The sequence below is a fragment of the Pristiophorus japonicus genome, chromosome 26 (genome assembly GCF_044704955.1).
Source record: "Pristiophorus japonicus isolate sPriJap1 chromosome 26, sPriJap1.hap1, whole genome shotgun sequence".
Taxonomy (NCBI): Eukaryota; Metazoa; Chordata; class Chondrichthyes; family Pristiophoridae; genus Pristiophorus; species Pristiophorus japonicus.
The window spans coordinates 7,481,350-7,496,266 of NC_092002.1; the positions used below are offsets into that span (position 1 = coordinate 7,481,350).

Genomic DNA, 14,917 nt, shown 5'->3' on the forward strand with positions numbered 1-14,917 from the left:
GGTGCACTCCAGTCCCTCCGGTGCCCACCTCTTGCAGAAGGCCGCGAGCGTACTGGCGGACACCGCATGCTCCATCTTCAGGAAACCCTGGCTCGGATGTAACCGCGGAAGAGAGGCAGGCAGTCGGGCTGAACGACCCCCTCGACCGCCCGCTGCCTGGACCTGTTAATGCCCACCTTGGTCAGGCCCAAGAGCAGTCCTACGAGGAGGCCCTCCGACCAGCCCGCTCCCCCCATCCATCCCCGCACCGGGTGCCCAAAAATCAGGAGCGTGGAACTGAAGTTCAACAACAGCTCTGCAAACCTGTGAGCACACTCACATTGCATCAGTAAAGTCTGTTCTGTATACTCCGCCATCAACTGTCCCATGCTTTCTCGGAGTATGTTGTCGTAAACCGAAGGTTAACAGCCAACAACAAGCAATAGAGCGATCGACATGCAGTTTAACAAACCAATCCTGATGAGATGAAGAAAAGCTCAAAATAAGCTCCAGCCTTCTGATACCTCCCATAATATTGATTATGTGTAGACTAAACCCAAGCCTGTGAGGCTTCGTTGCCAGAGAGGCACCTTGTTGGCACCGACTGCAGGCTAGAGCTTTCTCCAACCTGTGCTCAGATCTAGCCAGCAGTGACGCTTTATAAAATTACCCATATAAAAAAGAGGTACAGCACCATAGAATCCTACAGCACAGAAGGAGGCTATTCGGCCCACTGTGTCTTTTAAGGAACGACCCAATTAGTCCCACTCCCGCAGCGATGTTCCCCGTGAGCTGCGCTTTGTTCCGAGCGACCCGTTTCCTTTAATGCGCGGCCCCTTTAAGTTTCTGCGTATGCGCGGTGCGGTATTTACAGTGTAAAAGCCAGTGAGCGACAGCGCGCGTGCATCTTAGCGGCAACACTGCTCCCCTGCTCTATCCCCGCTAGCCCACCCAATTTATCAGTTTCAAGTCTATATCCAATTCCCGTTTGAAAGTTGCTATTGAATCTGCTCCCACCGCCCTTTCAGGCAGCGCGTTCCCGCTCACAACAACTCGCTGCGTAAAAATAAATTCTCATCTCCACCCCCCGCCGGATACTTTTGCCAATTATCTTCAATCTGCGTGCTGAGTATTTATATTTTTCGACTACTTTCACAAACTATTCGGTGATTGCAAAGGCAGGAGAAGAAACTTCTCTTTTTTTCATGCTAAGAAAGAAGTCACTGAGTTTACAGAGCAGGTAGCAGAGACCCAGATTCAGTTCCAGTCTGTACCGAATTTGCCGATCTCAGTTGGGCAGGAGGGGCCTCTAGTGGCAGAAATGCAGAGCCGCAGCATTACACACAAGGTAAACTTTCATAAACTAATACTTTCTCCCCTTCGTTGAATCTTCCCACAAAAGGCACTGTCCACCCTCAATTATTTTTTTCTTTATTCATTCATGGGATGTGGGCGTCGCTGGCAAGGCCAGCATTTATCGCCCATCCTTAATTTCCCTTAAATGAGTGGCTTGCTGGGCCATTTCAGAGGGCACTTAAGTGTCAATCACATAAGAACATAACATAAGAACATAAGAAATAGGAGCAGGAATAGGCCATACAGCCCCTCGAGCCTGTTCTGCCATTTTATACGATCTTGGCTGATCTGATCATGGACTCAGCTCCACTTCCCTGCCCTCTCCCCATAACCCCTTATTGGTTAAGAAACTGTCTATCTCTGTCTTAAATTTATTCAATGTTCCAGCTTCCACAGCTCTCTGAGGCAGCGAATTCCACAGATTTACAACCCTCAGAGAAGAAATTTCTCCTCACCTCAGTTTTAAATGGGTGGCCCCTTATTCTAAGATCATGCCCCCTAGTTCTAGTCTTCCCCATCAGTGGAAACATCCTCTCTGCATCCACCTTGTCAAGCCCCCTCATAATCTTATACATTTCGATAAGATCACCTCTCAATCTTCTGAATTCCAATGAGCAGAGGCCCAACCTACTCAACCTTTCCTCATAAGTCAACCCCGCATCTCTGGAATCAACCTGGTGAACCTTCTCTGAACTGCCTCCAAAGCAAGTATATCCTTTCGTAAATATGGAAATCAAAACTGCACGCAGTACTCCAGGTGTGGCCTCACTAATACCCTGTATAACTGTAGCAAGGCTTCCCTGCTTTTATACTCCATCTCCTTTGCAATAAAGGCCAGGATACCATTGGCCTTCCTGATCACTTGCTGTACCTACATACTATCCTTGTGTGTTTCATGAGCTGCAGCACTTTGCAATCTTTCTCCATTTAAATAATAACTTGCTCTTTGATTTTTTTTCTGCCAAAATGCACTTTCCAACATTATACTCCATCTGTCAAATTTTTGCCCACTCACTTAGCCTGTCTATGTCCTTTTGCAGATTTTCTGTTCCTCCTCACACATTGCTTTTCCTCCCATCTTTGTATTGTCAGCAAACTTGGCTACATTGCTGTGGGTCTGGAGTCACATGTAGGCCCAGACCGGGTAAGGACGGCAGATTTCCTTCCCTAAGGGACATTAGTGAACCGATTGTTTTTTTTCTGACAATTCAGTACAGGTAGTTACATGGTCACCATTACTGATACGACCTTTTTAATTCCAGATTTATTTAATTAATTGAATTTAAGTTCCCCAGCTGCCGTGGTGGGATTTGACTCACGTTTTCAGATCATAAGTCCAGGCCTCTGGATCACTAGTCCAGTAACATAACTACTATGCTACCGGTCCCCATAATTCAGCAATATAACACAATGAAGCCAAGTAGTAAACTACCTCAGGGCTTGAAATTGCCTCTATAAACACCTTCACCTCGCCACCTTTAAAACAAAATTCATTCTGGGAATATAGATGTCACTAGCAAAGTCAGCACTTATTGCCGATTCCTAGTTGCCCTTGATTAGGTGGTGGTGGAACGCCTTTAGTCTGCTAGCATGGCACCTCTCGGGGAGCGAAGCCCCTTAAGCTTGGGTTTAGTTTACACATAACAAATACTGTGGAAGGACTATTAGAAAGCTGGAGTTTATTCATCTGGAGATCAGGTATTATTGCAGGGCTTTCCCCCGCCCCACCCCCATGATCAGCTGACGTCACAGTCTCGGCTAAACATGAGGAATGACCAGCCATTGTGGTGAGGGATACTGGGAGACTGCCGACAGACACTCCCCCCCCGCCCCCCACAAGTGTAATGTATGCTCACAGGTTTGTAGAGCTGTTGCATTGTGATTGGCTTAGCCAATCACGTGATGTTCACAAGACTCAATAAAACACCGGCCAGTTGGGTTAAAAGAAATAGGAGCAAGAGTCGGCCATTCGGCCCCTCGAGCCTGCTCCGCCATTCAATAAGATCGTGGTTGATTTGCTCTTGACCTCAGCTCCACTTCCCCACCCGCTCCCCATAACCTTCGACTCCCTTATCGTTCAAAATTCTGTCTATCTCCACCTTAAATATATTCAATGACCCAGCCTCCACAGCTCTCTGGGGCAGAGAATGCCCCAGATTCATGACTCTCTGAGAGAAGAAATTCCTCCTCATCTCCATTTTAAATGAGCGACCCCTTATTCTGAAACTATGCCCCCTAGTTCTAGATTCCCCCACGAGGAGAAACATCCTCCCAGCATATACCCTATCAAGCCCCCACAGAATTTTATCCGTTTCAATAAGACCACCTCTCATTCTTCTAAACTCCAGTGAGTACAGGCCCAACCTGCTGTTCGGGGGATCCACGATGGGGCAGGTGATTGTGAGCCTGGTGGATGAACTGGTAATGTGCAGTGTGATTGTTAAACCTTTTGCTAATAAACCAACTACAGGTACAACGTGTGAAATCCGGCAACCTCAGGATCAAAATCCGTGCCGGTTTTTGGATTTTGCCGGATTTCGGACCTTGCTGTTGGCGCTCCTCTCCGCCCGCCGATCCTGGGTTCCTCTCCGCCCGCCGATCCTGGGTTCCTCTCCGCCCGCCGATCCTGGGTTCCTCTCCGCCCGCCGATCCTGGGTTCCTCTCCGCCCGCCGATCCTGGGTTCCTCTCCGCCCGCCGATCCTGGGTTCCTCTCCGCCCGCCGATCCTGGGTTCCTCTCCGCCCGCCGATCCTGGGTTCCTCTCCGCCCGCCGATCCTGGGTTCCTCTCCGCCCGCCGATCCTGGGTTCCTCTCCGCCCGCCGATCCCGGGTTCCTCGCCGCCCGCCGATCCTGGGTTCCTCTCCGCCCGCCGATCCTGGGTTCCTCTCCGCCCGCCGATCCTGGGTTCCTCTCCGCCCGCCGATCCTGGGTTCCTCTCCGCCCGCCGATCCTGCGTTCCTCTCCGCCCGCCGATCCTGGGTTCCTCTCCGCCCGCCGATCCTGGGTTCCTCTCCGCCCGCCGATCCTGGGTTCCTCTCCGCCCGCCGATCCTGGGTTCCTCTCCGCCCGCCGATCCTCGGTTCCTCTCCGCCCGCCGATCCTCTGTTCCTCTCCGCCCGCCGATCCTCTGTTCCTCTCCGCCCGCCGATCCTCGGTTCCTCTCCGCCCGCCAATCCACAGATATTCAGCACCCGCCAATTCCCACCAGCAGCGGCCCCCCGGCACTGCGTTTTCTTTTAAAACAGGTTTTTACCAGTTTCCTTGTCCCTCACCACCCGATGTCGCCATCCTTGGCCGTTCGAAAATGTCCGGTTTTCAGACAGCCGGATTCGAGACGTTTCACCTGTAATTCTTAATAGCAATGTGTTGCTGTGAATTCTTAAGCAAAGAACCCATGAAGCAAATATACGCGACACCGAGCCAGCACCTAGGTGGGGGTCGGAGGGGAAATCATTGATCGACATACCTCTGGTGGGCACCCTTTTATTCAGCAAGGTGTGCTGCTCCTCGGCATGAGTCAGCCGTCGCACCACATCTGCGAGCGCGGCCTTCAGCACCTGAATCTCGTCGTCCTGCAGCTGCATTCGCTGCTCGAGGTACGAGATGCGGTCATCAACGTCCATGCTGCTGGCAGCCGACACGCTGTCATCTGTAACAAAAAAAAAAAAGAGGTCAAAACAGAAGAAGACATAATCACTCGATGTCTCAGCTCGTTGGAAGCAGCGCCGCTGGATGTGGGTTTTACACCCACATCCTCACTACAACAGAGTGCCCTAGAAAGGAAGAACTTGCATTTCTATAGCGCCTTTCACGGCCTCAGGATGCCCCAAAGTGCTTTACAGCCAATGAAGTATTTTTGAAGTGGTCACTGTTACAATGTAGGAAATGCAGCAACCAAGTTGCGCACAGCAAGCTCCCACAAGCAGCAATAATAACCAACAACAACTTGTATTTATATAGCGCTTTTAATGTAGAGAAACATCCCAAGGCGCTTCACAGGATTATTACGAGACAAAAAATTTGACACTGAGTCACATAAGGAGAAATTGGTCAAACAGGTAGGTTTTAAGGAGCGTCAAGGAAGAAAGAGAGGCAGAGAGGTTTAGGCAGAGTGTTCCAGAATTGGAGCCTAGGCAACAGAAGGCACGGCCACCAATGGTTGAGCGATTATAATCAGTGATGCTCACAGATAAACTGTTTTCGTGATGTCGGTGAACATTGGCAGGACACCGGGGAGATCTCCCAAACTATTTTTCGAAATAGTGCCATGGGATCTTTTACATCCACCTGAGAGAGCAGACGGGGCCTTGGTTTAACGTCTCATCCAAAAGGCGGCACCTCCGACAGTGCGGCACTCCCTCAGCACTGCACTGGGAGCGTCAGCCTAGATTTTTGTGCTCACGTCCCTGGGGTGGGACTTGAGGGGAAATGCGAGTTTTTCTTTCTTCATGGAAGTGCTAAAACGGCCTTATGCAAGCTGCAATGTAGAGCAGTTCAGGCACAACGACCTTAAATGCAAAAATGGCCAATCACGCAGAACCACCTCTCCAGTGGGACATGATTAAAACAAGGGTCCAGTCACCTCCTGGAGTGTAACAACAGCGCCCCCTGTTGGGAGTGAACAGCAACATCCGCAATGGAAAAATTCACCAATCAAACCAAATTACTGAAATGTTCTTCTTACTTTGCTCTGCATCCTGTGGGAGATGAGATGTTAATGATGTTCAATGTCCAAAAAGAAAATCCGAATCACGAAATGCATAGCAAAACGTCAGCCTACTTTTATTTTGAGAGACGGGCTGCTTTTTCAGGTGTGTTTATTTAAGTAGTCTGAAGGAGCGCAGCCAGAAACAGGAACGCATTTTTCTTCCCCTTTCAGACGCTGTCCAACCCATCATGCATTTTGCCATACTCTTATAAAAGGTGGCTAAAGTTGAGAGGATAAAAGTGGTTCAAAATTTTGAAGCAGTCACACAAGCCTTCAAATTCTTGCAAAGCAAAGTTCGCCCACAGGATTGCACGGGATATACGGCACAGGAACAGGCCATTCGGCCCAACCAGTTCATGCTCCACTCAAGCCTCCTCCCATTTTTCCTCATCTAAATCTATCAGCATAACCCTCTATTCCCTTCTCCCTCATACGCTTGTCTAGCCTCCCCTTAAATGCATTGATACTATTCGTCTCAACCCCTCTCTGTGGCAGCGAGTTCCACATTCTCACCACTCTCTGGGTAAAGAGGTTTCTCCTGAATTCCCCATTGGATTTCTTGGTGACGATCTTATATTGATGGCCTCTAGTTATGCTCTTCCCACAAGTGGAAACATTCTCTCTGTATCCACTCCATCAAAACCTTTCATCATTTTAAACACTTCTATTAGGTCACCCCTCAGCCTTTATTTTTTTCAAGAGAAAAAAGAGACCCAGCCTGATCATCCTTTCCTGTTAGGAACTTGCATCAAGCCCGACACTATCGTCGTGTTACTCCATATAACACGGGATGTACAAGATCCGAAGAGACCGTGGACGTCCATTTGGTAGCTCCCTGCAGTGGCAGGGAATAAACACATGCGACTGCATCGCTCATGTGCCTCGATCAACGGAAAGAAAATTATTGAAAAACATGCAATTTCTAAAAAAAAAATCCACCTGTCCAAGCCTTTTGGCATAGGATGTTCCAGGATTTGAACAGACATGAAAAAACTCACCAAAAGCCTCTTGGACTACTAGCCCCTGACTTACTGCGCTAATCTCAGGGGAGAAAGCATGGTAATGGCTAATTGCAATGTGCAGCAAGTGCAGATACATACTGCTTTGCTAAATAAAAAGATTATTCCTTCAGACCTCAAACTTGTGTTCATATTAAAGGCTGGCTGGGTTGTAGCAGAACAACATGGCACTTTGGTGAGTAGTGGAACACAGCTGTGATCCAGAGCTTCGAACTCCCACTGGAGGCTGGGTTACTCGCACCTTGAGAATGGCATGACAGCAGAGTTCATGCCTTCATCCATGCCTTTGCTACCTCTGGACTCGTCCACTTCAACGCTCTCCTGGCCGGCCTCCCATCTTCCACTCTCCGTAAACAAGCTCATCCAAAACTCTGTTGTCCGCAATCCTAACTCGCAGCAAGTCCCACTCACCAATCACTCCCTGACCTACATCGGCTCCCGGTCTGGCAACGCCTTGATTTTAAAATTCTCATCTTCGGTTTCAAATCCCTCTATGGCCTCGCCCCCTCCCTATCTCTATAATCTCCTCCTGCCTGACAATCCTCCGAGAACTTTGCTCCCCCAATCCTGGCCGCTTGCCCATGCCCAATTTTCTTTGCTCCACCATTGGTGGCCGTGCCTTCTGCTGCCAAGGGCCCTAAGCTCTGGAATTCCATCCTTAAACTGCACCACCTCTCCCTCCTCCTTTAAGCACTCCTTAAAACCTACTTCTTTTTTTAAAAAAAATTGTTCCAAGATGTGGGCGTCGCTGGCAAGGCCGGCATTTATTGCCCATCCCTAATTGCCCCTTGAGAAGGTGGTGGTGAGCCGCCTTATTGAACCGCTGCAGTCCGTGTGGTGAAGGTGCTCCCACAGTGCTGTTAGGGAGGGAGTTCCAGGACTTCGACCCAGCGACGATCTCCTTATATGGCTCGGTGTCAACTTTTGTTTGATAACGCTCCCTTGAGGCACCTTGAGACATTTTACTCTATAAATGCAAGTTTTGTTGTTGACTGTGAGCAGGTCAGACTGGGTGCACGGTGAGGTCACCATTATTGTGGAGAAAAAATTATTTAAAAAGTGGCAGAATACGTCAAATAAGCAGCTCCTGTCCTGGAATCTATACAAGCTGCCTTTATATTACAGCTGGCAGGAAGTCTCCTTCCTTCTATTACATTCCATGCAGTAAGTTTTATGGATCCGCAGAACAAAATACTGCCAAGAGCAGTCAAATGACTTATGATGCGCAGTCCACGTATGTAAAACTTAATTAACAAGGGAATCGGATGTAAATGGAACGTACTTTTTAAAAAGAGAAAGACTTTATATAGCGCCTTTCACGACCACCGGAAGTCTCAAAGCCAATGAAGTACTTTTTGGAGTGTAGTCACTGTTGTAATGTGGGAAACGCAGCAGCTAATTTGTGCACAGCAAGCTCCCACACACAGCAATGTGATAATGACCCAGATAATCTGTTTTTTGTTATGTTGATTGAGGGATAAATATTGGCCCCAGGAATAACTCCCCTGCTCTTCTTCGAAATAGCGCCATGGGATCTTTTACGGCCACCTGAGAGGGGCAGACGGGGCCTCGGTTTAACGTCTCATCTGAAAGATAGCACCTCCGACAGTGCAGCGCTCCCTCAGCACTGCACTGGGAGTGTCAGCCTAGATTTTTGTGCTCAAGTCTCCTGTGGTGGGCCTTGAACCCACAACCTTCTGACTTAGAGATGAGACAAAGTGCTGCCCACTGAGCCACGGCTGACACTTTTAAACGCTGGAGTTTGGTTAGTTGGTATTCTGGGATCACGTTGCTCGTCAGCGAGCTCTCCTGGTTTGGGCTGTTAAACCTTGGTCCCTTATTCAGCAGAGGAAACAAGGCGGTGGGGGGCACTTACCTTCTCTGATCCCGCCGTCTTCCCTGCCGAGTACTGATGTATTGAGCAGGTGAATGGGATACCCGCAGGAAGGCAGTGGGGTCCCGATTTAAATATTGGGGCCCCGATTTTAGTCGGAGGCCTGAGCGGGCGGGGGTGGGGGGAGCAGTGAAGGCTTTCCTGTCAGACAGACCTGCTGGCGGGGGTATCGTGGTCCAGAAATGGCCTGGGAAGGTAGGCCTTTCAATTATTTTTTCCTTGTGGGACCAGGAGGAGCAGAAGTGCTTCACAAGGAAGCCTTGGGCCTCCATTGCCACTGCCTCCCACCCCCCCTCCCCCCGTTAGTTATTTAACTGGCAGGGTCCGATCCCACGTGCCCTCGGCTGCGACCTCCAGCTGCCGAATTCCTGCTCTTGCCCGCCGGATCTGGCCGTGGTCACCGAGAAAGTTTATGGCAATCAGGCCTGGGGGTTAAGATCAGTCGGACCCCCACGTCCACAGACTCCCCGGTGGGCTGGCCCCTTCAGAGCTTGCGTATACCCCATACTCGCGCCCCATCCCCTATAATCAGGGCCCCGAGACCCAGTGGCCTCGGGAGCAACGTGGCGGCATACTACTTTAGGGAGCAGCGCGAGCTGGTGCAGGAGGGCGACGGCAGCAAAGAGTGACATCATCAAGATCCAAGTCGGTGATTGGAGCGTGGGCAGGTACAGCAGGAGCAGTGATGACGGGGCGAAGGAGCGGCGAGAGATTGTAGAGGGCTGTGATTGGGGCCCAGGAGAGGCATGAGTTCGGGGCCAGGGGCAGCACGGGCCCAGCCCACACTGTGCGATATGTGCGCGCACTAGGCCCGTGCAGCAGAGCTGCTCTCCAGTCGTCCTGGTTAACCCTTGCCACTGGACCAAGACCTCGCTCTGTCAAGCCCCGTGTGGTGGCTGGTGTGCAACGGCCACCTCATGTTAAAAAAATCCACCCACAGGCATCTTCCACCCTTCAGGATGTAGTTCGGGATCCGGAATATTAGGTTCTTCATTGAAACACCTGTGAACGCATCCTTTTTTGGCGTAGAAGTCATCAACGTTTCAAGGGACTGCCTATGATGATGATGAGACCAGTTTTGCGCGTGGCTTTTGATCTGATGCTGACATAAGGGAGCTGGATTTAGCAAGCATGGAGAGTCAGCTCACCGGGTGGGGTGGAGGGAGGGCAGTGGAACTTCCTCAGGACTTCATCTACCATAACTTCGGCACAACGCCCATAAACAGGGTTTCTGTAATACAGAGCCCCACCAGTGGACTACCGTGGCAATGCAACTGCTGCTATAAATACAATAAAAGTCACATGATGATACTAAAATCAGCCGTGTGATTGATAATGAAAAAGAAAGCTGCGGACTGCAGTAAGATATCAATCAACTGGTCAGGTGGACACAGAGCAATGGCAAATGGAATTTAACCCAGAGACGTGTGAGGTAATGCATTTGGGGAGGGCTAACAAGGAAAGGGAAGACACATTAAATGGTAGGACATTGAGAAGTGTAGAAGAGCAAAGGGACCTTGGAGTGCATGTCCACAGATCCCTGAAAGTAGCAGGACAAGTAGATATGGTGGTTAAGAAGGAATGCTTGCCTTTATCAGCCAAGGCATAGAGTACAAGAGCAGGGGGGTTATGCTTGAACTGTATAAAACACTAGTGAGGCCACAGCTGGAGTACTGCATACAGTTCTGGTCACCACATTACAGGAAGGACGTGATTGCACTGGAAAGGGTACAGAGGAGATTTACCAGGATGTTGCCGGGGGTGGAGAATTTTAGCTATAAGGACAGACTGCATAGGCTGGGGTTGTTTTCCTTGGAACAGAGGAGGCTGAAGGGAGACCTCATTGAGGTGTATAAAATTATGAGGGGTCTAGATATAATGGATAGAAAGGGGCTATTTCCCTTAGCAGAGGGGTCAACAACCAGGGGCATAAATTAAAGTAATTGATAGAAGGTTTAGAGGGGATTTGTGGGGAAATTTCTTCACACAGAGGGTGGTGGGGGTCTGGGGAGGAACTCACTGCCTGAAAGAGTGGTTAGAGGCAGAAACCCTCACCACATTTAAAAAGTACTTTGATGTGCACTTGAAGTGCCGTAACCTGCAGGGCTACGGACCGAGAGCTGAAAAGTGGGATTAGGCTGGGTAGTCTCTTGTTGGCCAGCACAGACACGATGAGCCAAAATGGCCTCCTTCCGTGCTGTAAACTTCTATGATTCTATGTATTGGAGCCATCTTGTAGAATGTGTTTGTTAGTGATGTTGTGATGTCGTGATCCTTACCAACGGATCCATCACAGATCGGGGTCAAACAGGGCTGCGTCATCGCCCCAACCCTCTTCTCAATCTTTCTCACTGCCATGTTCCACCTCACAGTCAACAAGCTCCCCGCTGGAGTGGAACTAAACTACAGAACCAGTGGGAATCTGATCTTCTTTCACCATCTCCAGGCCAGGTCCAAATCCACACCAACCTCTGTCGTCGAGCTACTGTACGTGACGCCGCCTGCGCACATACAGAGGCTCAACTCCAGGACATAGTCGACGTATTTACTGAGGCGTACGAAAGCATGGGCGTTACTCTAAACATCCGTAAGACAAAAGTCCTCCTTGCCGCACAGCACAGCCCCCTGGTCATCAAGATCCACGGCGCAGCTCTGTACACCTTGGACCACTTCCCATATCTCGGGAGCCTCCTATCAACAAAAGCAGGCATCGACGGCGAGATCCAATACCGCCTCCAGTGTGCCAGTGCAGCCTTCGGCCTCCTAAGGAAAAGTGTGTTTGAAGACCAGGCCCTCAAATCTGCCACCAAGCTCATGGTCTACAGGGCTGTAGTAATACCCGCCCTCCTGTATGGCTCAGAGACATGGACCTCAAGTCGCTGGAGAAATATCACCAACGATGTCTCCGCAAGATCCTACAAATCCCCGGGGAGGATAGGCGCACCACCATCAGCGTTCTCGACCAGGCTAACAATCCCAGCATCGAAGCACTGACCACACTCGATCAGTTCCGCTGGGCAGGCCACATCGTTCGCATGCCAGACACGAGACTTCCAAAGCAAGTGCTCTACGCAGAGCTCCTTCACGGCAAGCGAGCCAAAAGTGGGCAGAGGAAACGTTACAAGGACACCCTCAAAGCCTCCCTGATAAAGTGTGATATCCCCACTGACACCTGGGAGTCCCTGGTCAAAGACCACCCTAAGTGGAGGAAGTGCATCCGGGAGGGCGCTGAGCACCTTGAGACTCAACGCTGAGAGCATGCAGAAATCAAGCACAGGCAGCGGAAAGAATGTGCGGCAAACCTGTCCCACCCATCCCCTCCCTCAAAAACTATCTGTCCCACTTTATGACAGGGACTGTGCCTCTCGTATTAGACTGTTCAGCCACCAAAGAACTCACTTCAAGAGTGGAAGCAAGTCTTCCTCGATTCTGAGGTACTGCCTGTGATGATGATGATGATGTGAAGAATATATCACAAGTTCCACCAGACTCCCGAAGTTGTGGTGACAGAGTGGGAGAAGCCCCGAGGAAATTCCCCGGCGATCATCTCTCACTGTAATTGCAACGGAGATGCAGCTCACCACCCTGCCATTTACTTCCATCTCTTCGCACCAAGTGCTGTTCTTAAAATGTTCCATTTCGAAATGTGGGCGTCGCTGGCAAGGCCGACATTTATTGCCCATCGCCAGTTGCCCTTGAGAAGAGTCTCTCGCTCGGCCACTTCATAGGGCGGTTAAGCGTCAGCCACATTGGTGTGGGACTGGAGTCACATGTAGGCCCAGACCTGGGTAAGGGTTTCCTTCCCTTAAAAAATGTCAGCCATGGCTCAACGTAACAAAACAAAATGATCTGGTCATCACATTGCTTTTTCTGGGAGCTTGCTGTGTGCAAGCTGGCTGCTGTGTTTCTCACATTACAACAGTGACTACACTCCAAAAGTACTTCATTGGCTGTAAAGCATTTTGAGATGTCTGATGGTCGTGAAAGGCGCTATATAAATGCAAGTCCTACCTTTTCTTTGGAAAAAAAAAGGACATTAAATGAACCAGTTGTATGTTTGCAACAATCTGACAGCTTAATGGTCACTTTTACTGATCAGATTCTTTTTTAAAAAGAACTGAATTCAAATTCTCAAACCGTCCTGGTGGGTAGCTGAAATCGCGTTTGTCATGTATCTCACATTATTGTATATAACTGTATCTTACCATGCTATACATGACTGTAACTGGATATGACCTGTAACAATAAGCATACCTTACCACCAGGGGTGCACTTGCAGGAGACACTCCATACCTGTCCCACTGAGGTATATAAAGGGAGGTCTCAGGCAAGTGCAGCACTGGAGAGCTGGAATTAAAGGTGCAGGTCCTGAGTGACCTTGACTTCAGCATGTGTCTCGTGTAAGTCAGTACATTAGAGTCAGGACTTAACAGTGGCGACGAGTTACGGGATCACAGAATCCACAGAATGGCTACCAACAGCTCAGATGAGAAATACAATGCTGGAGACAATTGGGATGACTTTATAGAATGGTCACAAAGCTTTGCTGGTGCCCAAGACTGGCTGGGCGACGATAAGGCAGACAAGAGAAGAGCCCATCTCTTGACCAGCTGTGGCTCGAAAACATACGCTTTAATGAAAGACCTGCTGGCACCCGAGAAACCAGCAAGCAAGTCGTTTGAGGAGTTGAGCACACTGGTGAGAGACCACCTGAAGCCAGTGAGCAGCCTACACATGGCCAGACACAGGTTCTACAACTACAGACGCTGTGGGCCAAAGCAGACCCGACTTCATGGCGGAACTTCGGAGGCTGGCTAGTTCATGTGAGTTCCCCGATGAACCAAGGAGAGAAGTACTGAGAGATTTTTTATTGAAGGAATAGGCCACGCAGGCATATTCCGAAAGCTTATAGAGACGAAGAACTTGACTCTAGAGGCAGCAGCACTGGTCGCACAGACGTTCTTGGCAGGCGAAGAAGAAACGAGGCTGATCTATACTTCGGGTACGACAACCAACGAGGCATCGGAACAAGGGGTTCACATTGTGAAACAAACCGCTACCCCCACACACAAACAAAGGCAGGAGAGCAGGCCTTCAACAGCAGACAGTGGCGCCAGAAGCCATCAAAATCAAGGGCCACATGAACGGCCGATCACACCTCATCAATCCACAATGCGAGCAATCAACAACAGATTGAGAGAAGCTCAAGGGAGATCAGCCAGACGCAGCTCATCCTTCGGAAACAATGGAAACGGTCTGTGTTGGAGATGTGGGGGAAGGCACTCAACCAGGGTGTGTCGATTTCAGCATGCCATTTGCAGAAACTGCAACTACACAGGGCATCTGGCTCGCATGTGCAGAAAAACAGCAGCTCAGCTGGTATACGAATCGGAAGGGTCGGAAAGCAGACCATAAGATGGTTGGAACAGTGCATGGGACGCCGAGGTACAGCGGGTTAACACGATCAACGTCCACTGTTCTTACACCAAGCCGCCTCCAATTATGATGAGGGTTCTACTCAATGGGATACCCGTCAACATGGAACTGGACACGGAAGCCAGTCAATCCCTCATGAGCGTTCAACAATTTGAACAGCTGTGGCCGCACAAAAGCAATAAACCAAAACTCACAAAGATCGACACCAAACTTAGGACCCATACTAAAGAAATTGTCCCAGTCCTTGGCAGCGCCATGCTCTCAGTCACACACAAAGGGATGGTGCACCGACTTTTCCTGTGGATTGTCCCTGGGGATCTCCCAGCCCTGTTGGGGAGAAGCTGGCTAGCAGAACTTAATTGGAAATGGGATGATGTTCACGCCATGTCGTCAGAGGAATGGACCTCCTGCTCAACAGTTCTAAGCCGTTTTGAACATCTTTTTCAGCCAGATGTGGGCACCTTCAAAGGGGCTAAAGTTAAAATCTACATCACACAGAATGCCAGACCGGTCCATCACAAGGC

The 14,917-nt window shown here is 49.8% G+C and overlaps 1 protein-coding gene across 1 annotated transcript in view; it reads right to left on the reverse strand.

Annotated features, from left to right (window-relative positions):
- The window catches only part of LOC139239030 (echinoderm microtubule-associated protein-like 1), a 139,761-nt gene that overhangs the window by 76,518 nt on the left and 48,326 nt on the right, over nucleotides 1-14,917 (reverse strand). Inside the window, exon 2 of the mRNA XM_070867533.1 lies at nucleotides 4,803-4,985. Coding sequence (XP_070723634.1) covers nucleotides 4,803-4,985 — 183 coding nt within the window. The remainder of the gene's footprint in view (nucleotides 1-4,802; nucleotides 4,986-14,917) is intronic.